At 49.4% G+C, this 26,269-nt stretch overlaps 1 protein-coding gene across 6 annotated transcripts in view; it reads right to left on the bottom strand.

The window, feature by feature from the left end:
- The window catches only part of LOC144270875 (uncharacterized), a 45,088-nt gene that overhangs the window by 3,425 nt on the left and 15,394 nt on the right, over nucleotides 1–26,269 (bottom strand). For 3 of the 6 annotated variants that reach the window (XM_077827749.1, XM_077827748.1, XM_077827750.1), the window contains exons 5-8: nucleotides 21,085–21,806; nucleotides 14,461–14,551; nucleotides 14,193–14,339; nucleotides 10,239–14,025 (exon numbers count right to left, since the gene is read on the bottom strand). In XM_077827749.1, the coding sequence (XP_077683875.1) occupies nucleotides 13,811–14,025; nucleotides 14,193–14,339; nucleotides 14,461–14,551; nucleotides 21,085–21,806 (1,175 nt within the window). In that variant the 3' untranslated portion in view covers nucleotides 10,239–13,810. Of the gene's footprint in view, nucleotides 1–659; nucleotides 2,202–10,238; nucleotides 14,026–14,192; nucleotides 14,340–14,460; nucleotides 14,552–17,567; nucleotides 18,982–21,084; nucleotides 21,807–26,269 lie in introns of those variants that run through there. The other 3 variants (XM_077827751.1, XM_077827753.1, XM_077827752.1) reach the window with 3 other exon arrangements.

The following is a 26,269-nucleotide window of genomic DNA, read 5'->3' as shown; positions in this document are numbered from 1 at the left end:
GCCTCCCCAGCATTTACATAGAGTGGCTCCAGCCCGGCGTGCACTGGAGGCAGGGCAGGCTCCCTGCCTGCCTGCCTGCTCTGTCCCTGCGCTGCTCCAGGAAGCGGCCGGGACCTGGGGGGGGTACAGGAGTCTGTGTGTTGCCCTGGCCGCTCCTCCAGGTACCTCCCCCAAAGCTCCCATTGGCCGGGAACGGGAAACCGCGGCCAATAGGAGCTTCAGGGGAGGTAACTGGAGGCGTGGCCAGGGCAACACACAGACCCCTGTGCCCCCCCAGGTTCCGGCCGCTTCCTGGAGAGGCATGGGGGCAGCGGAGGGCGGGGCGGGGCAGGGAGCCTGCCCTGCGCCCAGTGCGTGCCGGGCCAGACCCGCCCCCTGAACCCCTCCTGCAGCCGAACCCCCTGCCCTAAGCCCCCTGCCACACCCCTCCTGCACCCCGACCCCCTGTCCTGAGCCCCCTGCCGCATCCCGCACCCCTCCTGCACCCACTGGGGGCAGGGAGGGGGTGGAGTTAGGGTGGGGATTTCAGGGAAGGGGTTGGAATGGGGGCAGGGAAGGGGTGGCAAGAGGTGGGGCAGGGGTGGGGCCTCACAGAAGGGGTGGAGTGGGGGCAGGGCCAGGGCAGCGGGGGGGGTGGTGGTCAGTGGTGTGGCCCTCGGGCCAATGTACTAGTCCTCATGTGGCCCTCGTGGTCATTTGAGTTTGAGACCCCTGCACTAGACACACACTTTGCCAATGGATTTCACAGTTATTTGCTGACAACAGAGGAATGTAGAGACTGAGGACTTCTGGATTCAGCTCCAAGTTCTGGAGGAGAGTGTACTCTAATGGTTATAGACCCTTCAGTTTATGTGTCCCTGGCCAGTCTCTACCCACCTCCAGCTCCTTTCCCCCCTCTACCCACAACCTCCTCATTCCCAGATGCCATTCCTCACCCCTCTGTATTCCAATAAAGTATCCTCCTCCTCCTTGCTGCCAGGGCGCCTGCAAGGGTGGACCCTGAGAGCCCAGGAGAGACAGACAATCTCCCTGCTCAGTTCTGGCCCCCAGCACCTCAGTAGCCTCTTGGCAACCAGGAGGAGCAATTGAAAGGAAAGTGCTGCTCAGCTCTTGCAGCCCTAGGATGGAACATGCTCAATCGCTCTGTGGGGAAGGAGCATACTTAGTGCAAACAGAAAAAGATGAGGAGTCATGGCACTTTAGAGACTAACAAATTTATTTGGGCATAAGCTTTCATGGGCTAGAACCCACTTCATCAGATACATGGAGTGGAAAAGACAGAAGCAGATATAAATACATGAAAAGATGGGAGTTGCCTTACCAAGTATGAGGTCAGTCTAACGAGACAATTCAATTAACAGTAGGATACCAAGAGAGGAAAAATAACTTTGAAATGGGCCACTCTCATTACCACTACAAAACAGTTGACAAGAAGGTTGAGTAACAGTAGGGGGAAATTAGGTTTAGGTTTTGTAATGACCCAACCACTCCCAGTCTTTATTCAGGCCTAATGTGATGGTGTCCAATCTACAAATTAATTCCAGTTCTGCGGTTTCACGTTGGAGTCTGTTTTTGAAGTTTTTGTTGTTGAAGAATTGACACTTTTAGGTCTGTTATTGATGGTTTCTAACCTTTCCATAAAACTGTTGTTCTTTGAGATGTGTTGGTCATGTCCACTCCAATGCCGCATGCACCATTGCCGGAAGTTTTTCCCCTATTGGTATCTGTTGGATCGACTCTGGTGCCTCCTGGAGTGGCACCTTCATGGCGTAGTATATAGGCACCTGCCGACCCGCCGCCTCCTCAGTTTCTTCTTGCCAGCAACTCCAACAAAGGTGCAGATGGGTTGGTTGTGGAATGGACATGAGCAACACATCTCGAAGAACAACAGTTAGGAAAGGTTAGTAACCGTCTTTTTTTCTTTGAGTGCTTACTCATGTCTATTCCAATGTAGTTGATTCCCAAGCAATCAGTTAGGTGATAAGATCAGAGTTTCGCTGCGACACAGACCAGAGGACTGCTGTGCCAAAAGCTGCATAATTTCTGGACTGTGAGTCATGGCATAGCGTGAGGTGAATCGGTGTATGGAAGACCAGGTTGCAATCCGGCAGATAACCAGGATTGGGATTTGAGCCACGAATGCTGCTGAAGAGGCTTGAGATCTTATGTAGTGTGGAGGACACCAAAAATCCAATCCTGGCCTTAAAAAAAGTAAATTTTATTAAAGGCTGTCAAGTGTGGAGGTAAAAAGAAAAGGAGTACTTGTGGCACCTTAGAGACTAACCAATTTATTTGAGCATGAGCTTTCGTGAGCTACAGCTCACTTGGCATATAGAATATCTGGGTTGGAAGGGACCTCAGGAGATCATCTAGTCCAACCCCCTGCTCAAAGCAGGGCCAATCCCCAATTTTTTCCCCAGATCCCTAAATGGCCCCCTTGAGGATTGAACTCACAACCCTGGGTTTAGCTCATCGGATGCATACCGTGGAAACTGCAGCAGACTTTATATATACATAGAGAATATGAAACAATACCTCCTCCCACCCCACTGTCCTGCTGGTAATAGCTTATCGAAAGTGATCATCAGGTTAGGCCATTTCCAGCACAAATCCAGGTTTTCTCACCCTCCACCCCCCCACACAAATTCACTCTCCTGCTGGTGATAGCCCATCCAAAGTGACAACTCTTTACACAATGTGCATGATAATCAAGTTGGGCCATTTCCTGCACAAATCCAGGTTCTCTCACTCCCTCACCCCCCTCCAAAAACCCACCCCCATACACACACAAACTCACTCTCCTGCTGGTAATAGCTCATCCAAACTGACCACTCTCCAAGTTTAAATCCAAGTTAAACCAGAACATCTGGGGGAGGGGGGTAGGAAAAAACAAGAGGAAATAGGCTACCTTGCATAATGACTTAGCCACTCCTAGTCTCTATTTAAGCCTAAATTAATAGTATCCAATTTGCAAATGAATTCCAATTCAGCAGTTTCTCGCTGGAGTCTGGATTTGAAGTTTTTTTGTTTTAAGATAGCGACCTTCATGTCTGTGACTGCGTGACCAGAGAGATTGAAGTGTTCTCCCACTGGTTTATGAATGTTATAATTCTTGACATCTGATTTGTGTCCATTTATTCTTTTACGTAGAGACTGTCCAGTTTGACCAATGTACACGGCAGAGGGGCATTGCTGGCACATGATGGCATAAATCACATTGGTGGATGTGCAGGTGAACGAGCCTCTGATAGTGTGGCTGATGTTATTAGGCCCTGTGATGGTGTCCCCTGAATAGATATGTGGGCACAATTGGCAACGGGCTTTGTTGCAAGGATAAGTTCCTGGGTTAGTGGTTCTGTTGTGTGGTATGTGGTTGTTGGTGAGTATTTGCTTCAGGTTGCGGGGCTGTCTGTAGGCAAGGACTGGCCTGTCTCCCAAGATTTGTGAGAGTGTTGGGTCATCCTTTAGGATAGGTTGTAGATCCTTAATAATGCGTTGGAGGGGTTTTAGTTGGGGGCTGAAGGTGACGGCTAGTGGCGTTCTGTTATTTTCTTTGTTAGGCCTGTCCTGTAGTAGGTAACTTCTGGGAACTCTTCTGGCTCTATCAATCTGTTTCTTTACTTCTGCAGGTGGGTATTGTAGTTGTAAGAAAGCTTGACAGAGATCTTGTAGGTGTTTGTCTCTGTCTGAGGGGTTGGAGCAAATGCGGTTGTATCGCAGAGCTTGGCTGTAGACGATGGATCGTGTGGTGTGGTCAGGGTGAAAGCTGGAGGCATGCAGGTAGGAATAGCGGTCAGTAGGTTTCCGGTATAGGGTGGTGTTTATGTGACCATTGTTTATTAGCACTGTAGTGTCCAGGAAGTGGATCTCTTGTGTGGACTGGACCAGGCTGAGGTTGGTGGTGGGATGGAAATTGTTGAAATCATGGTGGAATTCCTCAAGGGCTTCTTTTCCATGGGTCCAGATGATGAAGATGTCATCAATATAGCGCAAGTAGAGTAGGGGCTTTAGGGGACGAGAGCTGAGGAAGCGTTGTTCTAAATCAACCATAAAAATGTTGGCATACTGTGGGGCCATGCGGGTACCCATAGCAGTGCTGCTGATCTGAAGGTATACATTGTCCCCAAATGTGAAATAGTTATGGGTAAGGACAAAGTCACAAAGTTCAGCCACCAGGTTAGCCGTGACATTATCGGGGATAGTGTTCCTGACGGCTTGTAGTCCATCTTTGTGTGGAATGTTGGTGTAGAGGGCTTCTACATCCATAGCGGCCAGGATGGTGTTATCAGGAAGATCACCGATGGATTGAAGTTTCCTCAGGAAGTCAGTGGTGTCTCGAAGGTAGCTGGGAGTGCTGGCAGCGTAGGGCCTGAGGAGGGAGTCTACATAGCCAGACAATCCTGCTGTCAGGGTGCCAATGCCTGAAATGATGGGGTGCCCAGGATTTCCAGGTTTATGGATCTTGGGTAGTAGATAGAATATCCCAGGTCGGGGTTCCAGGGGTGTGTCTGTGTGGATTTGATCTTGTGCTTTTTCAGGAAGTTTCTTGAGCAAATGCTGTAGTTGCTTTTGGTAACTCTCAGTGGGATCATAGGGTAATGGCTTGTAGAAACTCGTGTTAGAGAGCTGCCGAGCAGCCTCTTGTTCATATTCCGACACTTTAGCTAGGTCATAGCACATGCGGATGCAGATGTGATCCAAGAGGAGATTCTCTGTACTGAGACAGGGTTCCCCTTCATCCTGTCTGCGATAGCGATGAAAAGCTGGAGTTGTCTTTCAGAACGGCTTGGTCCTTTCTATGTAAAAGGCCAATGCACCTCTAACGTCCAGAGAGTGTAGCAGCCCCTGCTCTTGCCTATTAGCATGAGGCTTGGGATAGAAGACTGGAAGAAAAATGTCCTGGCTACTGTGAAAATGTGAGACCACTTTCAGGAGAAAAGGACGGATGTGGTCAAAGTCAGACCTTAAATATATACAGTGGTTCAGAGGGGAGGGCCTGGATTTCTGAGACTCTTCTGGCCTAAGTAATGGCTACTAGAAAGACAGTCTTCCTGGATAAGTAGAGCAAGGGGCATGTTGCCACTGGCTTGAACGGTGGTCCCATCAGTCTTGACACTACCCGGTTGAGGTCCCAAGGAGGCAAACGTTGGTGCACTTGTAGATACAAACACTCTAATCCCTTCAAGAATTGGGCGCAGATCAGGTTTGAAAATACCGACCGGCCATTCGCCACTGGGTGGAATGCTGAGATTGCAGCAAAGTGAATCCTGATGGATGATACCGCAAGACCTTCCTTTTTCAAGTAGAGCAAGTAATCCAGGACAACGGGCAGTGGGGCCTCCAAAGGTAGGATCTTTCTCCACAGTGACCACAGCGTAAACCGCTTCCACTTAGCCAAATAGGCCATTCTAATTGACGGCTTTCTGCTATCCATAAGAAAAGCACGCACCAATGCTGAGAAACTCTGTTCTGCCTCATTCAGCCATGGTGCTTCTGGGCTGTCAAGTGTAGGGACTTGAGGTTGGGATGGAGTATATGTCTGTGCTCCTGGGAGTTCAAGTCTGGCAGCACCAGAAGGCTGACTGGCGTGTCTATCGAGTGGGCCAGCAAGGTTGTGAAACAATGCAGGCGCAGCCATGCTGGTGTTATAAGGATTATGTGCATCTCGTCCCTCCTTACCTTAAGCAAGACCCTGTGGATGAGTGGGGGGGTGGGGGGGGAAGGTGTAGAGAAACCTCCCTCCCCAGGGAAGGAGAAAGGCACCTGAGAGTGAGCTCAGGCTGTTTCCTAGGTACAGGCAAAACTGGGGACATTTCCTATTGAACCTGGTCGCAAACAGCTCCACCTAGGGAGACCCCCATTTCTGGAAAACTGCATTCAAGATGTCTGGTTGGATGGACCACTCGTGATGATTGGTGAAGAATCTGCTCAGGTGGTTCGCCACCCCGTTCTGGGCACCTGGTAGATAGGAGGCTTCCAGGTGAATGGGGTGAGCAATGCAGTATCCCCATAGAACCAGCACTTCCTGGCACAGGGGAGAGGAGCGAGCCCCCCTTTGTTTGTTTATATAAAACATCATGGTCGGTTATCGGAGGACTGACACGCATTTGCCATGTAGGTTGTGACAGAACACCTGACAGGCTAGGCTCACCACTTTTAGCTCCCAGACATTGATTTGTAAGGCTAATTCCTCTGGCGTCCTGAGGAGTGAGCTCCCCATCCCATGTCCAAGGCATCAGTTACCAGAATCATTGAAGGGGCGGGCATTGTGAAGGGGACTCTGGCACTCACTGTGTCCTGGTCCAGCCACCACTGAAGAGTGAGCGTTACTGCTCGGGGAAGAGTGACCACCTTGTCCAACAGGTGACAGCCTGGTATACATATCAATGCCAGCCATGCTTGAAGAGGCCACAGTCTGAGCTGCGCATGTTGCACCGCGTAGGTATAGGAGGCCATATATCCCAGGAACCTCAAGCATCTTCGTGTCACGGTGATGGGAAAAGGACCTCGGGCCGTTTATGATCTCTTTGAAGGCTTGGAAGTGGTTCTTTGGCAAGGAGGCTCTGGCCTGGTTCGAGTCGAGAACTGCTTCTATGAACTCCTTTGTATAGGAGAGAAAGTCGACTTGTGCTTGTTTATCAGCAGCCCCACGTTCCTGAAAGTGGATTGTATGAGGTTCACGTGCCCTTCCACCACCTCTCTGCATTGTCCTCAGGCGCGCCCTCATAAGGACTGCTTAGACCCTGCAGGTTGTTTTGCAGGTGCAGACATGGATGTTGAAGGGGGGTAAGGTGTATGTCTCCTCCTAAAGCCCTTGTTTCTCTGCTGACTGAAGTCCTGCCTCTGCTGTTGAGGCTGGTGGAATCGGCTCATAATGTTTACGAACCGGGGCCAGCATGTGAAGTCCTAACGATTTCAGAGTGGCCCTGGAATCCTTCAGACTATTTAGGCGGGCGTCTGTCTAGTCTGAAAAGAGAGAAGCTCCCTCAAACAGCAGGTCCTAAATTGTTTCCTGGACCTCATGAGGGAGTCCAGAGGACTGGAGCCAAGAGCTCCACCTCATCATGACGGCTGTGGCCATGGCCCAAAAGCCGCCTGGAGGGATGCCTTGGATACAGCCTTACCGTCCTCCACCAAAGCTGCAAACTCTGATCTGGACTCTGTTTATGAGAGTTCCCTGAACTTTAACATGGCAGACCATGAATTAAAATGGTAAGCAACTTAGGAGGGCCTCCTCAGTTGGAGGCTCTGCATAGAGCAGACTTTTCTCCCCAACAGGTCCAGTTTCCTGGCCTCCTTTGCCTTAGGTGAGGGTCCTTGTTGTCCCTCTCTCCCCCACTCATTGGCAGCAGCCACAACTAGGGAACACAATGGGGGATGGGTATAAAGGTACTCATAGAATATCAGGGTTGGAAGGGACCTCAGGAGGTCATCTAGTCCAACCCCCTGCTCAAAGCAGGACCAATCCCCAATTTTTGCCCCAGATCCCTAAATGGCCCCCTCAAGGATTGAACTCACAACCCTGGGTTTAGCAGGCCAATGCTCAAACCACTGAGCTATCCCTCTCCCCTAAAAAGCAGGGCCAAGCCCCAATTTTTGCCCCAGATCCCTAAATGGCCCCCTCAAGGATTAAACTCACAACCCTGGGTTTCACAGGCCAATGCCCAAACCACTGAGCTTTCCCTTTCTTCCGTTCCACCTGCAAAGCCTTGATGGGCTAGAGAATGACCTCGTTTAAAGGTAGGGCCACTCTGGCTGGACCTGAGTGTGCCAGTATGTCTACAAGCAGAAGAGATAGAGGAGTCAGCCCTGGCACATTCAGGATTTGAGCCACCCGACACAAGAGCTCCTGATGGGCCTTGTAATCATCTTGTGTGGGTGCTATTGACTACCTCATCAGGGGAAGATGATGAGGAGGCTTGTACTGTCATCTGGGCCTTCATGTCTTTCGTTGCTGGTCACTCCCCAACGGGGGTATCCTGGGTCTCATCCACTTCTGCGCCCGGAACTGAACCCCTCTTCGAAGGGGAAGGTTGAGGTGCCCTTGCCTTCCAGGGTGCCGAGTGGGACCGATCAATGTGGAAGGCTCGGTAGGATCGTGCTGCCCATGGAGTCCACATTGGCCACTGTAGTGGCCTCTGCCACTGCACAGGTGGCCATGTTGGCTGGGTCAACCCCTGGGTCACCGGCACAGGATGCCCAAGGTCTTGCTAGATGTCTGCTCCATTGCAAGGTATATGACCTTGCCATCGACTTTGAGCTTGAGGACCCACTTCTGGGTGACCACGGAGGTGCCTTACCCACCTGTGCCGTGTGGTGGTATCACGACTGAGGAGCGGTGCCTTGATGAAGATTTGGTCCAGGAATGTGACTGGTGCTTCAATGTGGGATGGTGCCAGGGTCATGACTGTTGTTGGGATTCCAATCGGTGCTGTGATTGCGAGCAGTGCCAGGACTGTGATCAGCCAGGAGTGGAGTCTCTAGAGGATGAGTGAGATACCAGGCAGTGTTTCACCATCATTGAAGGCTTGCCCAAGATGGGTACTTGCATCCATGGGACAATTCCTGCGGTACCAGGCCTACCTCCGATGGCCCTCATCTCAGAGAAGGTGCTGGAAGGGACTGAAAGCCTTTTGCTGGCTCATATGCCTCTGGCGTAGTTGGCATGGCCAGGGCTGAGTCATCTTTCTGGCTCACCCTAGGTGGGGAATCCATGCGCACTGGACTCGATGGGTCCCTTCCCGGGGTCAGAATCAATGGTGCAGGCTGGTCGTCACCAGTGTGAGAGTAGCCTGGCACAGGTCTCACTTTGTCTGTCACTTTTCCCAAAGAGGATCGTCCCCGGTCCAACTTCTTTGTCCTTTTGTTCGGCACTGGCGATGAGTATTTGCTTGCAGCGCAAGAGAACAAGAGCGTTCCAGCAACTGTCACAGTCAGAAAGAAGGAACTGAGGAGGCAGCAGGTTGGCAGGTGCCTATGTACCAGAATTGACCCGACAGAAACCACCAGCAGGAAAAATTTCCGGGGATGGTGCACGCAACACATGCACACCTATATTGGAATCGACATGAGCAAGCACTCAAAGAAAAACCTCAGATTTAGCTATTAAACTCTAACAAGTGTCCACTGAGTCTGAGCAAACTGAGATTTATCAAAGGTTTATAACTTGGCCAAATTTAGTAAGATATTCACAGGGATGTCAAAACACACGTTCCTGATACAAGGGCCAAGCTCCTGCCCCATTCCCAATGAAATTTCAAGTCCCCGCTCCACAACATGGGGACACTAGAGCGTCTCAATGAAATGGATGTAAGATTTTCTTTTTTCCAGCACAAGCAAATGGCGTATTTTCCCCAGCCTCATTCTTAGAAATGGCCACTCACTTTTAACTAAAATTTTAAAAAAATTAAATTAAAATAAAAAAAAATTGCAGCCTGAGGCAAACAGCTGGCATGGAAAATTTCTGCCCAAATAGCTGGAAATTTGGCAACGTTATGAGTAAGGCTAAGTTTTTGTCGGGGTATTTTTAGTAAAAGTCAAGGACGGGTCACGGGCAATAAAGAAAAATTCACAGAAGCCCGTGACCTGTCCCTGACTTTTACTAAAAATATCCATGATAAAATGGGAAGGGGCTGGGCAGCTGCGCGGCCCCCACCACCTGTGGGGGCTCAGAGCTCCAGGGTTTCCCTGTCTCCACAGTGGCGGGGAGCTGCAGGGATCCCCCTGCCTCCCCCCCCATGATGGGGGCCAGGGAGCTCTGGGGGTCCCTCTGCCCCGCTGGGGTGGCCAGGGAGCTCTTGGGGTCCACCTGCCCTGCCGATCCCCCTGTCCTGCTGCAGCTGGCGGGGAGCTGCAGGAATCCCCCTGCTGCCACGGTGGCCGAGGAGCTGCAGGGGTCCCCATGTCACCTGTAGCAGCTGGGAACTTCAGGGTACCCCTCCTGCCCACAGTGGCCGGGAGCTCCCTGCCGCTGAGGAGGTGACAGGACCCTGCAGCTCCCAGCCCCCGGGGCTGAAGTTATGGAAGTCTTTGGAAGTCAGATTCCCTGACTTCTGTGATCTCTGGCTCAAAATTGTAGGCTTTGTTATGAGCAACCAAAAACACATCTTATAATGGAAAGTGGCAGACAATCTTAACTGCAGGCAGTGCTATCAGCTCTGCCTATAATGAAGATCAGCCTCAACTTTTTCTAGTCTATCATCTGTCCCTTTGATCTATTCAAAGGAAATAAAGTCCCCAATTCGGCAAATCACTTTAGCATTTACTTGACAGCTATGTGAATAGGGACCACTCACATGCTGAAAGTACTTTGGTGAATCAGGGCCTTAAATTTGCACAATGCCACTTTGGGCTCTAACAGGAAAACCTCTCTCTCCAGTGGGTCACAGTGCACATTCATCAGTGGGTACTACTGAATTTTAATTCTCCACCCTCTTCAACACCCTCACTTTCCCACAACTATAAGATGCATCATTATAAGAGGAGTTAGCAGCACTCATTCAAAACAATTGCTTCAAGTAAAAATATACAGCTCGGGTTAATCCACTCTCTAGGCAGTCCAACAGCAATTAGCAGTATAAATGAATCCATTCCATTAATTAATGACATTTCTTTCAAACAATCCAGCTTGGTGAGCAGTTGGATCATTATTGCCTGGTAAGAGTTTTGAAAAGTAAAAATTAAATTATCATAAAATAATCCATAGAATTTTCTTTTAGAAATTGCTAACACCAAATCAGAGGTGCACAAAGACTTCAAAATGCAACTTTCCTCCATCTGACTGCCGTATCATAAGGAGGGACCCACCGCACTCTGATTGCCATACTTGATTCCCACAGGAAAAGGGGTTGACAAGCAACCGACCCCCCACTCCCCCGACCTTCCAGCCTTCTTGCTTCCACAACCCACTCTCTTCCTCACCTGAATGATAATTCTTAGGGCCCAGACACTTCAGTGCTATGCTGCAGTATGTGACTGCCCATCCGCAGACTAAATTTCACTGGAACAATGCTTTAGGAGTTGGAGCACCTCAATTTTGCACAATTCACTTGTAGAGGCAGCCTACACACCAGGAAGCAACACAGGCAGTACGAGCTGAAAGTTCCCCAGTAAGGAAATGGTTGGGGTGTTACAGCAGAAGGCTGGTTAGATCGTTATAAGAAAACCAGAACAAACACCTACTTTCAGTGTAACTCGGCCAGCACTATAAAACCAGACTATCTAGTCAGCCTGTGCTACAAGACTTTCATTAACACTCAGCCAAGTACAAAAGCAACTCCTTTGTGAGATGTCCATGATCCCTACCACGCCAAGCCAACTGCACAAGCAAGCCTACAGATGTGGCCACAAAAGGCCCAGCAATGCAAGGCTACAAAGAATCATATATAAATGCAAAGGGTGGAAGGTATCCAAGAGATGCTCATAATTTACAGGGATAGTCACATAATCTAGGCGCCATATTTTTACAAACGGTGACAAGGAAAGTCCCCCAAATTCCAAATAGATAACAAAATTTTAAATTAAAAGCCACTGTGTCTTTGCTATGAAACAACATTTTTGTGGAACCCACAGCATCTGGTTTGTGCGGTTTCAACCAAAAACAGTCAAGAGATACATTAACAACTGATAATGGTCCAGAGATGTTTCAAGCATGAGAAAGCAACAACGGTGGAGTTAAAAACTGCTGTAAGCTCGCTTCTTATACAGCGATTATTTATTAACTAACTTTCAACAAGTCTTTGAAATAGGCAAGCAGTATCCCCATTTTACAGTTGGAATGACTTGCTCAGGGACACAGTGCGTCTGTGGAAGAGCCATCAACTGAACACAGCCTATTCCCATTCTTGTGATCAGTCAACTTTCCAACTTACAAAGGTAAGGTATCGTTGCCTGGGACTGTAATGTACCCCCTTTACTGAACAGCTGCATTCTAGATCCTCCCATGCTGCAGCACAAGGAAATGAATATGGGAATATGGCTTTATAGACCAGCTTTATACAGGTCCAAAGCACAGACCTGTAAAAGCCCACAGAATAGCTCTCCCAAGTTTTGGAAGAAGTTTTCATGTCCCCTGCCACCTTTGGAGATAACAGGATTTTATGGTAAACTGCTATATTAATTCCAGCTTCTTTGGAAGCAAGACAAAAAAGACAAAATTTGCCTAATGGAGACCACAAAACTAGTGAGGATAAAAGACTGTCATAATTCTACAGCAATGGAAAAAAATTATTGCAGTGTCTTTGTAAACTGCATCAAAATGCTAGAACTTTGGGAGTGACACAGCTTTTTCATGTTTAATACAAAAACTTTTTATACCCACAAGGAGTTTCAATCCTACTTTGTTACTCTGTTCCATACAGCCAGCATGAGAGCTGCACTTCGCATACAACAGAAGAATTGCCTTCAAAGTGCTAAGCTATCACCCTTCTCTTCATCTTTACTTATCCCTTTTCTGACCATATATCTTCTCCTTATCAAATTTGTTTCCAAGCTCTAGGTGTTCCTCAGGGGTGCAGCCATAAATATATATATATTTTAAAGATTTTTAAAAATATATGCACACCCCAGGAGGCAATTTATTATACCTGAGTCAAGGATGAAATAAGTTCCTTGTTATGTTCAGCAACAGTTTTTTGAAGTCCTCTCCAGCAAATATTCTTGCTCTCAGTACATTCAAGAATCTGCTTGTACAGCTGTTTGTTCTGACGATTTACTGGGCCACAAAAAGGGAGGAAAAGAAGATTCAAGCGGAGCTCTTCAGGGACAAGTGATGTCAGGTCTCCATTTAAAACATGGCCTGTTCCTTCAGATTTTCAAACTCCCTCACTAGGGAGGATGCTCTGCATGCACACAGCATAGCATACACATAGGCACATTAACTGAAGTATCATCAAGACTTTGGAAACAGACTCATTTAATTGTCCAAAAAATAAAAATATTCACTGATTGGATATTGATCATATAAATATTTTTATTTCAGTAAGTCCTCTGCTGGGCTCTCCCACTTTATTTCACCTCCACCCAAGGCTTGGCATGGAGCTGACTCACCCTTCTGGTGAAAGAAAGCTAGGTATGGTCAGTCATTACTGTTCATTAGTTGGCTGCTCAAGAGCAAAGCTTCTTTTTCCAAGATTGACTGTGCTTCCTTCACAGAGCTCCCACCAACTGGCCCAGAGAGCAAGGGACTGCGGCTCAAACTGAAATCCTTTCTTGTCTGGTGGTAGTTGGTGCTGTCCCTATACCACTTTGTTGGTTTAAGTTAATCTGTAGACCTTCATCATAGAATTCTCCTCTCAGACTACACTCTGAATGGCCAGTAGCCTGTGATTCACACTCTCTCTCTCTCTCTCTCTGAGTGATGCTGAATCTTTGCACACTGCAGAGGATGGGGATACCAATACTGACCAGGACCTGTGAAACCATCATAACTGGTTTGTGCTATTTAAAAAAAAAAGGGGGGGGGGAATCTCCCCTTTACAAAAAGATTATCCCATGGAATTGCCATGAAGATAAAAGAAATGCAAAGTCTAACTCATTCCATACTGATCATTTGCAAAGGCACCTCCTAAAGGTGTGTATGAGGAAAGGAGCCAGCCCACAGACTGAGTCTGTGGAGTTGTATGCATTATAGGTAGAGCTGTTACATACACTTGATCTAAGGCACTTAGTCTCTTTTCACTATGAACCTATGCATGTTTCCCACAACATGATCCTTTTCCCCTGCTCAGCATCCTTCCACCCCCTAAGATTATACAGGTTTTGGCAACATTTTCATGTTGAAACAAAAACAATAAATGTTCAACGGACTTTCCTAAAAAAAGTTAAAGCGGAATTCCTCTTGGGAAGTTGGGAACATGAGCAAGTTTGTGCCAGACACCTGTGGTGACTCAGAATGGCTGGGAGGATGAAAAGGGGATCCTGCAGAACTTGGGCTTTTCCTGGACGCCTCTGAACGCTTCCTGAAGACCTGGCTGCTCTTTCTGCGGGCATTCTCCCTCACCTCCACGACCTGAGCAGACTTCGCAGCTTACAGAGTGGAAGAGAAAGACAGAAAGAAAAACCATTAAGGCTTCTCATGCACCAGAATTCCATTCTCTAGGGCTACATGGACAATGGAGGGATTAGTATTCCTGCTCCCTTTTTTCAGGCATGGTTTCCCATCCTGGACCCTTATGTAGGTCTGCCTCTCATACCTGCCTGCATGAGCTTCAGTTGTTTCTGTCTCTCCTCCTCCATCTTCTTCTTGTAATCTCCAAACATGGCTCGCATGACCTGACACTTCTTTGCCAGCACAGCCTTGTCACTGCGGAGTGTCTTGATGGCATGGAGAGCTTCTTCAGCTGAATCATTGGAAAGGAGAGACATGCGCACACAGAATATAACTCTCTCCCTTTGCTCTTTCCCTGCATCACTGCTTCTGCCTCCCTTCCCTTCCAACAAGACACTCTCTGGCTTACTCACCCTGTTTTGGAGTGGATTTTTGTGTCTTCAGGCCAAGTTCCAGCTGTTCCACACACCAATCCACTTCCTTCCACAGCTGTTTAACTGACTGCTACATAAAACAGAACACAGAGAGGGGAGGAAATGAAATTGCCCCAAAACTAAAACTGCATCTGTTAGTCAGCAAGGAAAATCAAGGATCTACAGATTTAGGAGTTGAATGTTCATGTTTTCACACCCTCAGAGCTGGCTTCACTTCATATTCCTGAAGCCACTTTATGTCCAGCACCTTCCACCTGATGATCTCAAGCCTTTGCACAAACAGTACTGAAGCCTCCCAACACCTGTATGTGGAAGGTTTGCTTGCCTATGTTTGTCCAGCACTATGGGAGCCTTTGGTCTGACAGCAGTTATACAAACATAAAATAAGTCATTTTCCAGTGGGAAAACTAAGGAAGAGAGAGGTGAAGTGACCTTCCCAAGGTTGCACAGTGAGTGAGTTACAAAACCCAGAAGAGAATCTAGTGTCCTGTCTCCTATTGCCCTGCCCTCCCAGGGATGTGCAAGTGTTAGCTAGTTAATGTCTGTGAAAACAGAAGGAACTATCCAAACACTAAGGCCTGGTCTACACTACAAGTTTAGGTCGAATTTAGCAGCATTATCTCGATTTAACCCTGCACCCGTCCCACACGACAAAGCCCTTTTTTCCGACTTAAAGGGCTCTTAAAATCTATTTCTTTAATCCACCCCCGACGAGGGGATTAGCGCTGAAATCTGCCTTGCCGGGTCAAATTTGGGGTACTGTGGATGCAATTCAACGGTATTGGCCTCTGGGAGCTATCCCAGAGTGCTCAGTTGTGACCGCTCTGGACAGCGCTCTCAACTCAGATGCACTGGCCAGGTATACAGGAAAAGGCCCGCGAACTTTTGGATTTCATTTCCTGTTTGGCCAGCGAGGCGAGCTCATCTGCACAGGTCACCATGCAGAGCTCATCATCACAGGAGACCATGCAGTCCCAGAATCGCCGAAGAGCTCCAGCATGGACCGAAAGGGAGGTACGGGATCTGATTGCTGTACAGGGAGACGAATCCGTGCTGGCAGAACTCCGCTCGAAAAGAAGAAATGCCAAAATATTTGAAAAAATCTCCAATGGCATGAAGGACAGAGGCTATAACAGGGACCTGCAGCAGTGCCACGTGAAAATTAAGGAGCTCAGGCAAGCCTACCAAAAAAACCAGAGGCAAACGGCTGCTCCAGTTCAGAGCCCCAGACATGCCGCTTCTATGATGAGCTGCATGCCATTCTAGGGGGTGCAGCCACCACTACCCCAACCCTGTGCTTTGACTCCATCCAAGGAGTGGGAGGCAACCTGGAAGCAGGTTTTGGGGGTGAAGAAGATGATGATGAGGAGGAGGTTGTAGATAGCTCACAGCAAGGAAGCGGAGAAACTGGTTTCCCCAACAGCCAGGATCTGTTTATCACCCTGGACCCAGTACCCCCCCGAACCCACCCAAGGTGGGCTCCCAGACCCTGAAGATGGAGAAGGGACCTCTAGTGAGTACACCTTTGTAAATATTATACATGGTATAAAAGCAAGCGTGTTTAATGATTCATTTGCCTTGGCATTCGCGGCCAGTTACAGCTACTGGAAAAATCTGTTAACGTGTCTGGGGATGGAGCGGAAATCCTCCAGGGTCATCTCCATAAAGCTTTCCTGGATGTACTCCCAAAGCCTTTGCAAAAGGTTTCTGGGGAGGGCAGCCTTATCCTGTCCTCCATGGTAGGACACTTTACCACGCCAGGCCAGTAGCATGTAGTCGGGAATCATTGCAGAACAAAGCATGGTAGCATATGGCCCTGGTGTTTGCTGGCCTTCAAACAACATCCATTCTTTATCTCTCTGTGTTACCCTCAGGAGAGTGATATCATTCATGGTCACCTGGTTGAAACAGCGTGGTTTTCGTAAGGGGACATTCAGAGGTGCCCATTCCTGCTGGGCTGTTTGCCTGTGGCTGCACAGAAATCTTCCCCGCTGTTAGCCATGCGGTGGGGGGAGGGGGTGAAGCCATCATCCCACAGAATTGGGTGTGTGTGGGGGAGAGGGCTGGGGGGGGGTTAGTTGGGTTTCTGCTGCACGTGAACCTGAAAACCACAGCCCTCCTTTTAAATTGCCAACCCATTTTTAATGGGCAACCCAACGGCTACTTCATATGGGAAATGAGGGCGCTGGTGTTTGAAACCATTCCCACGTTATGAAGCTTAAAGAAGCCAAAAGACTGTGGCTTACCATGGTTGCCTGCAAGCCGAATTCTGCTGCCCAGCCCTGTGTGAGTGATCTCTCACACCAAACCAGCATACCCTCAATAAGAGGCAAAATGCGACCTTGTAATGAAAGCACATGTGCTATGTAACGTTAACAGCAAGGTTTACCGTGAAAGAGTGTTCTATAAAATGTGTCTTTTTAACTACCACTCTCCCCATTTTTTTCCCCTCCACCAGCTGCATATGTTTCTCCTTCCCAGAGGCTAGTGAAGATTAGAAGGCAAAAAAAAAACCACTCGTGATTAAATGTTCTCTGACCTCATGCTGTCCTCCCACACTGACAGAGCACAGCAAAATATGTGGAGGCAGACAATCTCAGAGTGCTGGAAAACACAATATGACCGCGAGGAGAGGTGGTGGGCTGAACATGGTAGGTGGCGTCAGCTTGCTGAAAGAAGGCAGGAGTCAATGCTCAGGCTGCTGGAGGATCAAACTCATGCTCCAGTGTATGGTTGAGCTGCGGGAAAGGCAGCAGGAGCACAGACCACCGCTACAGCCCCTGTGTAACCAACCGCCCTCCTCCCCAAGTTCCACAGCCTCTTCACAGAGACGCCTAAGAATGCGGAGGGGGGGCTCCAGCCACTCCACCCCAGAGGATTGCCCAAGCAACAGAAGGCTGGCATTCAATAAAAGCTTTAAAGTGCTATGTGGCCTTGTCCTTCACTCCTCCACCACCCCACCCGGTGCTTCCCTCCTCCACCACCTCCCCGGGCTACTTGGCAGTTATCTCCCTATTTGTGTGATGAATAAATAAAGAATGCATGAATGTGAAGCAACAATGACTTTATTGCATCTGCAAGCGGTGATCAAAGGGGGGAGGGGAGGGTGCTTAGCTTACAGGAAAGTAGAGTGAATCCGGGGGGGGGGGGGAAGGGGGGTTTCCATCAAGGAGAAACAAACAGAACTTTCACACCGTAGCCTGGCCATTCCTGAAACTGGTTTTCAAAGCTTCTCTGATGTGCACTGCGCCCTCCTGTACTCTTCTAACCGCCCTGGTGTCTGGCTGCACGTAACCAGCGGCCAGGCGATTTGCCTCAACCTCCCACCCCGCCATAAACGTCTCCCCCTTATTCTCATAGATATTGTGGAGCACACAGCAAGCTGTAATAACAGTGGGAATATTGGTTTCGCTGAAGTCTAACCGAGTCAGTAAACTGTGCCAGCGCGCTTTTAAATGTCCAAATGCACATTCTACCACCCTTCTGCACTTGCTCAGCCTATAGTTGAACAGATCCTGACTACTGTCCAGGGTGCCTGTGTATGGCTTCATGAGCCATGGCATTAAGGGGTAGGCTGGGTCCCCAAGGATAACTATAGGCATTTCAACATCCCCAACGGTTATTTTCTGGTCTGGAAAGTAAGTCCCTTGCTGCAGCTGTTCAAACAGACCAGAGTTCCTGAAGATGCGAGCGTCATGTACCTTTCCCGGCCATCCCACACTGATGTTGGTGAAACGTCCCTTGTGATCCACCAGTGCTTGCAGCACCATTGAAAAGTACCCCTTTCGGTTTATGTACTTGCTGCTCCAGTGCCAAGATAGGGATATGGGTTCCGTCTATGGCCCCACCACAGTTAGGGAATCCCATTGCAGCAAAACCATCCACTATGACCTGCACATTTCCCAGACTCACTACCCTTGATAGCAGCAGCTCAGTGATAGTGTTGGCTACTTGCATCACAGCAGCCCCCACAGTAGATTTGCCCACTCCAAATTGATTCCCGACTGACCGGTAGCTGTCTGGCGTTGCAAGCTTCCACAGGGCTATCGCGACTCGCTTGTGAACTGTGAGGGCTGCTCTCATCTTGGTATTCTTGCGCTTCAGGGCAGGGGTAAGCAAGTCACAAAGTTCCATGAAAGTGGCCTTATGCACGCGAAAGTTTCACAGCCACTGGGAATAGTCCCAGACCTGCAACACTATGCGGTCCTACCTATCTGTGCTTGTTTCCCGGGCCCAGAATTGGCGTTCCACGCCATGAACCTGCCCAATTGTCACCATGATGTGCACATTGCAGGGGCCCGTACTTTGTGAAAAGTCTATGTCCATGTCCTCATCACTCTCATCACCACGCTGCAGTCGCCTCCTCCTTGCCTGGTTTCGCTTTTCTTGCAGGTTATGGTTCTGCATATCCTGCTGGATAATGCATGCGGTGTTTACAGTGCTCATAATTGCTGCAGTGATCTGAGCGGGCTCCATGTTCCCAGTGCTATGGCGTATGCGCTGAAAAAAGGCGCAAAATGATTGTCTGCCGTTGCTCTGACAGAGGGAGGGGCGACTGACAACATGGCTTACAGGGTTGGCTTACAGGGAATTAAAATCAACAAAGGGGATGGCTTTGCATCAAGGAGAAACAGAATGGCCCCCTCAAGGCTAGAACTCAAAACCCTGGGTTTAGCAGACTGTTGATTTCACAGAGAGAGGGAGGAAGGGAGGAGAAAATGAATACAAAACAAATCTGGTCTATTTCTTGTTTTGATCCATTTCATCTATCTTTATAGATCTTGCTGGCAGCAAACGGTTCAGTACGACTGCTGGCCATCATCATCTCCTCGGTGCTCGGCAGAAGACGGTGCAGTATGACTGCTGGCCATCGTCGTCTCCTGGCTGCTCATTAGAAGATGGTGCAGTAGGACTGCTGGCAGGACTGAATCTCCATGAGACGAAACTTAAAAGGGAAATGACCTGGCTGAGTCACTCCCATGTTTGCCCAGGTGCCCCGACCAACCGCACCGAGGTCAGCTAAAAGAGCACCCTGGAGTACAGCGACGATGGCTACCAGTCATACTGCACTGCCTGCTGCCAAAAGGCAATGAGCTGCTGCTGTGTAGCAATGCAGTACTGTGTCTGCCAGCACCCAGGAGACATACAGTGACGGTGAGCTGAATGGGTTCCATGCTTGCCGTGGTATGGCGTCTACATGGGTAACCCAGGAAAAAAGGCGCAAAATGATTGTCTGCCCTTGCTTTCACGGAGGGAGGGAGGAAAGGAGGGCCCTGACAATATGTACCCAGAACCACCTGTGACAATGTTTTTGCCCCATCAGGCATTGGGATTTCTACCCAGAATTCAAATGGGCGGCAGAGACTGTGGGAACTGTGGGATAGCTACCCACAGTACAATGCTCCGGAAGTCGACGGTTGCCTAGGTACTGTGGACGCACTCCGCCGACTAAATGCACTAAGAGCATTTGTGTGGGGAGACATACGCTCGACTGTATAAAAACGCTTTCTACAAAACTGACTTCTATAAATTCGACCTAATTTCGTACTGTAGACATAGCCTAAGTGTTATCCAGCATACCCAACAGACTGGATTTAATTCACGGTTACCTAGGAAAGCTACCCACTGGTGCCTTATATACAGTGCCCACCTGAGGGATGGATACCTCAGGAGACAGGTAAAGGGCTGTGGGGCTTTTCACCCCAGGCTGGTCTGGTCTAGGGCAGTAGTTGCTGAGATTCATCTTCTGAGGTGTGTCTGTGCGTCTCAGTCCAGTTCCTAATGGACAGCTGTCCACATCGCACAAACCACTGCAGTTGTCTGTCTCAATAGAGAGGCCAGTAACAGAATGGCCAGAGCTTGAACCCTCCCACCTCACACACACACTCTTGGAGGGGGGCTCTCAAGGTCAGGGTTGAGGCACAGCAGTTGGGTGATGGAGGAACCTCTCACAGCTGTTTCCTGTGTTGCAGCCTTCACATTCCAGCCTTGCTGATCTGGGACCATTCATGAGGCCTAAATTCACTGACATTTTAAAGAAAAACATAACAGAAACTATAGACTTCAGTGCAGCATTAGCAGATGGTAAGGTGTACTTTAATGATCTCTTAAAAACAGGACTCAGAGCAGTTGGTGCCTTCAACCTCTTTCCGTGCCATTATAAATCTAGAGACAAGGACTGGGACGCAGGAGGTCTTCTGGGCTCTGTTCCTGGCTCTGTGACAATCTTGATCTTGGCCAAGTCAGCTAACCTCTCTGTATCTCAATTTCACCATTTGCACAATGAGGATAATACCTACCAGCCAGGGATGCTACAAGGTCTAAATCATTACATGTCTGCAAAGCGCTTGCAGACTCTCAGACATGGTTCTAGGGAAGGGAAAAGTAACATCAACTTGAGCCACCTAGTCCACCCCCACTTGTTAGGTTTCTGGTCACAGTGAAACCCTAATGGGATAAGCAGCAATAAATGGCTATTCATTTCCAGCCTGTGCCACCACACAGATTTAGAAACCCCACACATACATTAACTTTCCCTTCCAACGAAACTATGGAGCCTTAACAGTGAGGTTATGTTTATTAGCCAGAAATTAATTCACATACCTGCATGGTCTTGTCCTGGACGGACAAATCTGTGTCTTCACACCCACTGGCTCCCACCTTCACCTTCTTGCTGACCTCAGCTTCTGCCATCTCCTTCTTACTATCTGATGGTTTCTTTTTCTTCTTCTTCTTCTTCTTCTTGGGCGCTCCAGCTGCTGCTGTCTTCCCTGCCTTCACCTCATCTACAGAAGCAATCTCTGGTTTTGGGGTCTCAAAAATGAGAGCCTCTCTCCCTAATCCTCCACCCACACAGCCCACAACCTCAGGCATATTAGCCTCCAACAGGGTTGAATGCTTCATTGGTCCTGCAGATGCTAAGACATGTGATGTCACATTTTCTGCTACACTCCCCGCTCTTTGGCCTGTAACAACAGACGGCATCATGGGGCCATCTTTATCTGGGATGACAAAATTGAAAGCAAACTTGGGCTCTTGTCCAGTGGTGGAAAAGTTCAACACTCCCCCAGAACTAGAAGATTTGAGTGAACTTACACTGATGGGCCTCTGTTCAGAGCCACCTACCCCCTGGGCCTCTTCCAAAGTTCCATTGGTTGCTTGTGGATCCATCTCAGGAAGTGCAAAGCTGAATTGGAAGCTATTATCAGATGGTGTGAACCAGTTTGTTGCTGTCTCAGAGGTCTGTCCAGATCGCTTCCTATACACCATGCTCCCTGAAGCAGGCGCCTTCCCTTGCTGTATTTGCGCTTTCCCAGGTTTCATGGCTAGAGAGAAGAGGAAGATTTGTGTTTCTTTTACTTCTCTGATTTCTTACCATGTTGGTGCCACATTAGAACAATTCACTTCTATAAGGGACACCCAACCCATGTGAATGCAGAATGCTATTGTATTTTGGTACCAGCAAAGGATTGTGGGCAAAATACTGTAGCAAACTGCCGGCACTACTATGATGGGTCTCGCGATCTCTCTTCTTGGGGGGGGGGGGGTTCAGGGCACCGTTTCGTGCCCCTGAACTGGGGTATTAACTGCCCCACTAGTGTCCTAGAGGAGGGGAGTGGAAAGGGAGGGACCCGGGCCCATCCCCTACTCTGGGTTCCAGCCCAGGGGCCCTAGGGATAGCGGTAAACCACTAGAACTAGCAGTTCCTTCCCCTGGTCTACTTCCCTCTCCTGCCCTTCAGCTTGCGGGGCTTCCTGCCCTCCCTCTGCACAAATCAGTTGTCCCTTTACCTAGCGTCTTGGTCTTCTTAGCCCACCGCAGCACTTCTCCAAACTCTCCTCTGCTTCCCTCCAAACTGCTCTCTGCTCCAACACCAATCCACTCTGCTTCAACTCCTCCTCTTGTCTGATTGAAGCACGGAGTTTTTATCATGTGACTGGCTTCAGGTGCTTTAATTAATTTATAGCAAACTTTCTTCCCTCTACAGGGAATAAGGCTCCCTTCTAACACTCTCCTGTTGCCCTCTGGCCATGCTGTATCACATATCCCCCCCCCCCCCCTTTGCTCAACCATGGGGTTGGGCTACTTCAGACGAGAGGCAGTGCTGTCATGATAGGCCATCAGTATTGCCGTATTGGCTTCCGGCCCTACACTGTACCCGGAAATGGAAGGGCTGCAGGGATAGGAACAACCTAGTCACTCTTGCGTTCTTCTCCTTGTTTCTGTGCATCCACTGGAGTGGGGCGTGGTCTGTTACGAGGGTAAACCGCCGCCCCAGTAGGTAGTAGCGGAGAGTCTCCATAGCCCATTTTACCACCAGACATTCCTTTTCAACGACGGCGTACTTTTGTTCCCTGGGGAGGAGTTTCCGGCTGAGGTACAAGATCGGGTGTTCCTCTTCTCCCACCATCTGCAAAAGGACGACTCCTAGCCCTACCTCAGAGGCATTTGTTTGTAGGATGAATTCCTTCTCGAAGTCTGGAGCTATGAGTACTGGATGGCAGCAAAGGGCTGTCCTTAAATCTGCAAATGCTCCTTCTGCTGCATCAGTCCACTTTACTATCTCGGGGCCCCGAGCCTTTATGAAATCCGTCAATGCTCTTGTGGCAAAATGAGGGATGAATCTCTGATAGTATCCTACCACCCCTAGAAATGCTCTGACCTGCTTTTTGCGGACTGGTCGAGGCCAACCTTGTATTGCCTCCACTTTATTCCATTGGGGTTTCACCAAACTTCTCCCTACTACATACCCAAGGTATCTGGCCTCAGCTAGTCCTATCACGCGCTTGAGAGGGTTGGCAGTGAGGCCGGCCTTCCGCAGGGCGTCTAGCACCGCTTCTACTTTTCCTAGGTGCATTTCCCAGTCAGAGCTATGGATGACTAAGTCATCTAGATAGGCATACTTGGCATGGGGTCGCAGCAATTTGTCCATAAGTCGTTGGAATGTTGCAGGGGCCCCATGGAGTCCAAAAGGGAGGACAGTGTATTGGAACAGGCCATCGGGTGTAGAGAAGGCAGTCTTTTCCCTGGCATTCTTGGCCAGGGGAATTTGCCAATATCTTTTGGTCAGGTCCAGAGTGGTTAGGTACTGGGCCTTGCCTAACTGATCAACTAGCTCGTCAATGCGTGGTATCGGATAGGCATCAAATTGGGATACTTCATTCAACTTCCGGAAGTCATTGCAAAACCTCAGGGTGCCGTCAGGCTTGGGAACTAGGATGATAGGGCTGGATAACTCACTATGGGATTCTTCAATAACCCTGAGTTCCAGCATCTTCTTCACTTCTGTCCTAATTTCTTCCCTTTTAGGTTCCAGTATCCAGTACAGTCTTATCATCACCCTCACTCCAGGCCTGGGGACAATATGATGTTGGACAGTGTCGTACGGGCTGGCTGTGTATAGAACACATCCTGGTTCCGTTGCATCATATCAATGACCTCTGTTCGTTGTTCTGGGGTCAACTCAGGAGTATCTTCACCTGCTCCTGTGGGTCGTCTGTCTGGGATGGAGCTCCCCGAATGACTAGGCACATCTCTCGGTCACGCCAGGGCTTCAGTAAGTTGATGTGGCAGATTTGCTCTGGCCTTCGGCGGTCTGGTTGTCTGACCTTATAGTCCACCTCCCCAATGGCTTCCACTATCTCACATGGTCCATGCCAGCTGGCGAGGAGTTTGCTTTCTGCTGTCGGCACTAGCACCATCACCCGTTCCCCCAACTGAAATCTCCGTATTTTCGCCCGATAGTTGCAGTATGTCCTTGGTCTGTCAGGATCTCCTTAGGGATGCCCACTCTGGCAAAAACCTGGAGTAGTTCTTTTTCTATTGCCTTGGATGTGGGGTTTCTTAAAGGAATGGCTTCTGGATACTGTGTGTTGTAGTCAAGGATGACTAGTACGTTTCGGTGGCCCCATGCCGATCTTTCCAATGGGCCCACTATGTCTATGGCTATCCTCTCGAAAGGGACTTCAATAATAGGCAAAGGTACTAATGGGGCCCGCAAGTGAGATTGGGGGCTATGCAACTGGCATTCAGGACAGGAGGTACAATAGCGCTGGACCTCTGCATGTAATCCTGGCCAATAAAACCTCCTTAGGACTCTATCCAGTGTCTTGTCTACTCCTAGATGTCCCCCAAATAGATGACTGTGATCTAACTCTAGTACTACCCTTGTGGGTTTCTGTGAGACTAAGTTGTTCTACTTCTTCCCCTCGTATTTGTGCTATCCCGTACAACAGATTGCGTTTGAGCACATAATACGGTCTTGGGCCTTTCCTTCCACAGGTACGTCATTTACTTCCACTACCTCCTCCCTCACATTTGCATATAGCGGGTCATTGGCTTGGTCCTGCCCAAAATTCTCATGTGCGGTACCAATCTGACCTAATTCCAGGGGGCCTGTTTCTACTCCGCCCCCTGGGTTGCCTCTACTTGGGCTAGGAACTGCCTCCGAGTCCTCACTGGCCTGAATTATCTCCTGGCCTTCTGAACAGGTTCGTCTACCTACAAGGGAGGTTTTCTGGTTCTCTGCTAGAATCCTGGACCCCAATCTTTTATCTGCCCTCCTTTCCTGCCTAGACTTTTGGGGTTTTCCGGGGGATGAGAATAACTCTGGGACAAATTCGGCAAACATTGGGGTGAGGCTATCTGTAGGTGCCTCCGTCTCAACCCAGAGGTTGCTACCCTCCCCTGGCTCTACTGGGGGGACTAAGCTCTCAAACCCAGGGAAGTCCCTACCAATTAAGACAGGGTAGGGGAGCCTGGGGACCACCCCTGCAGTCACTCTGGTAGTATTCCCCTGGATCACAATCCGTACCGGGATTGTGGGGTAGAAATTTACGGTGCCATGAACGAACGTTACCCCTGTGTTTTTGGCCTGGGTTAGTTGGTCTTGCCCCACCAACTTCCCTGAGACCAGCATGACAACACTCCCGGAATCTATTAATGCTGTGGTCTCAATACCATTCATTTTTATTGATCTTGTATACCCATGCGAGGTCATTGCGACCCCTACCAGGTCGATTAGGCCACATTGCTCCCCATGATCCTCAACATTACATTGCATAGACTCTTCCCTGTTGGGGCACTGGGCTGCTCTTTCAAAAGCCAGGAGGTATGTCTCCACATCATCCTCGTGTGTCATTTTCTGTAGGCAGTGGTGGGCCCGTACGATCTGGGTCCCGTCGCAGTTGTGGTTCAGCTCCATAAGGGCCTTCATCTGGTTCACCAGCTCTTGCAGCAGGGCTCGGTCCTGGGCAGCCTGACTCATCAACAGATGATTAGTCTCCTGCTGCATCCGAGTCGCCTCCTGTTGGGCGGTTGCTTGGACCTGGGTAGCCTCCTGCTGGGCTGTGGTGGCTTGTATTAGGGCCTTGACTTTAGGGATGGCTAACCCTGGTTTAAGTCCCCAGCGCGTAGATCCCACTTCTCACACCACGTGCAGCAAATTGCTGGCACTACTATGAGGGGTCTTGCGCTTTCTCTTCTGGGGGGTGGGGGAAGGCATCGGCGCACCGTTTCTTACCCCTGAACCGGGGTATTAATTGCCCCACTAGTGTCCTAGAAGAGGGGAGTGGAGAGGGAGGGACCCAGGCCAGCCCCCTACTCCGGGTTCCAGCCCAGGGGCCCTAGGGATAGCGGTAAACCACTAGAACTAGCAGTTCCTTCCCCTGGTCTACTTCCCTCTCCCGCCCTTCAGCTTGTGGGGCTTCCTGCCCTCCCTCTGCACAAATCAGGTGTCCCTTTACCTAGGGTCTTGGTCATCTTAGCCCACTGCAGCACTTCTCCAAAC

The sequence above is a fragment of the Eretmochelys imbricata genome, chromosome 10 (assembly GCF_965152235.1).
Source record: "Eretmochelys imbricata isolate rEreImb1 chromosome 10, rEreImb1.hap1, whole genome shotgun sequence".
Taxonomy (NCBI): domain Eukaryota; kingdom Metazoa; phylum Chordata; order Testudines; family Cheloniidae; genus Eretmochelys; species Eretmochelys imbricata.
The sequence above is the reverse complement of the archived record's forward strand: the minus strand, read 5'-3'. Positions and strand labels throughout refer to the sequence as shown.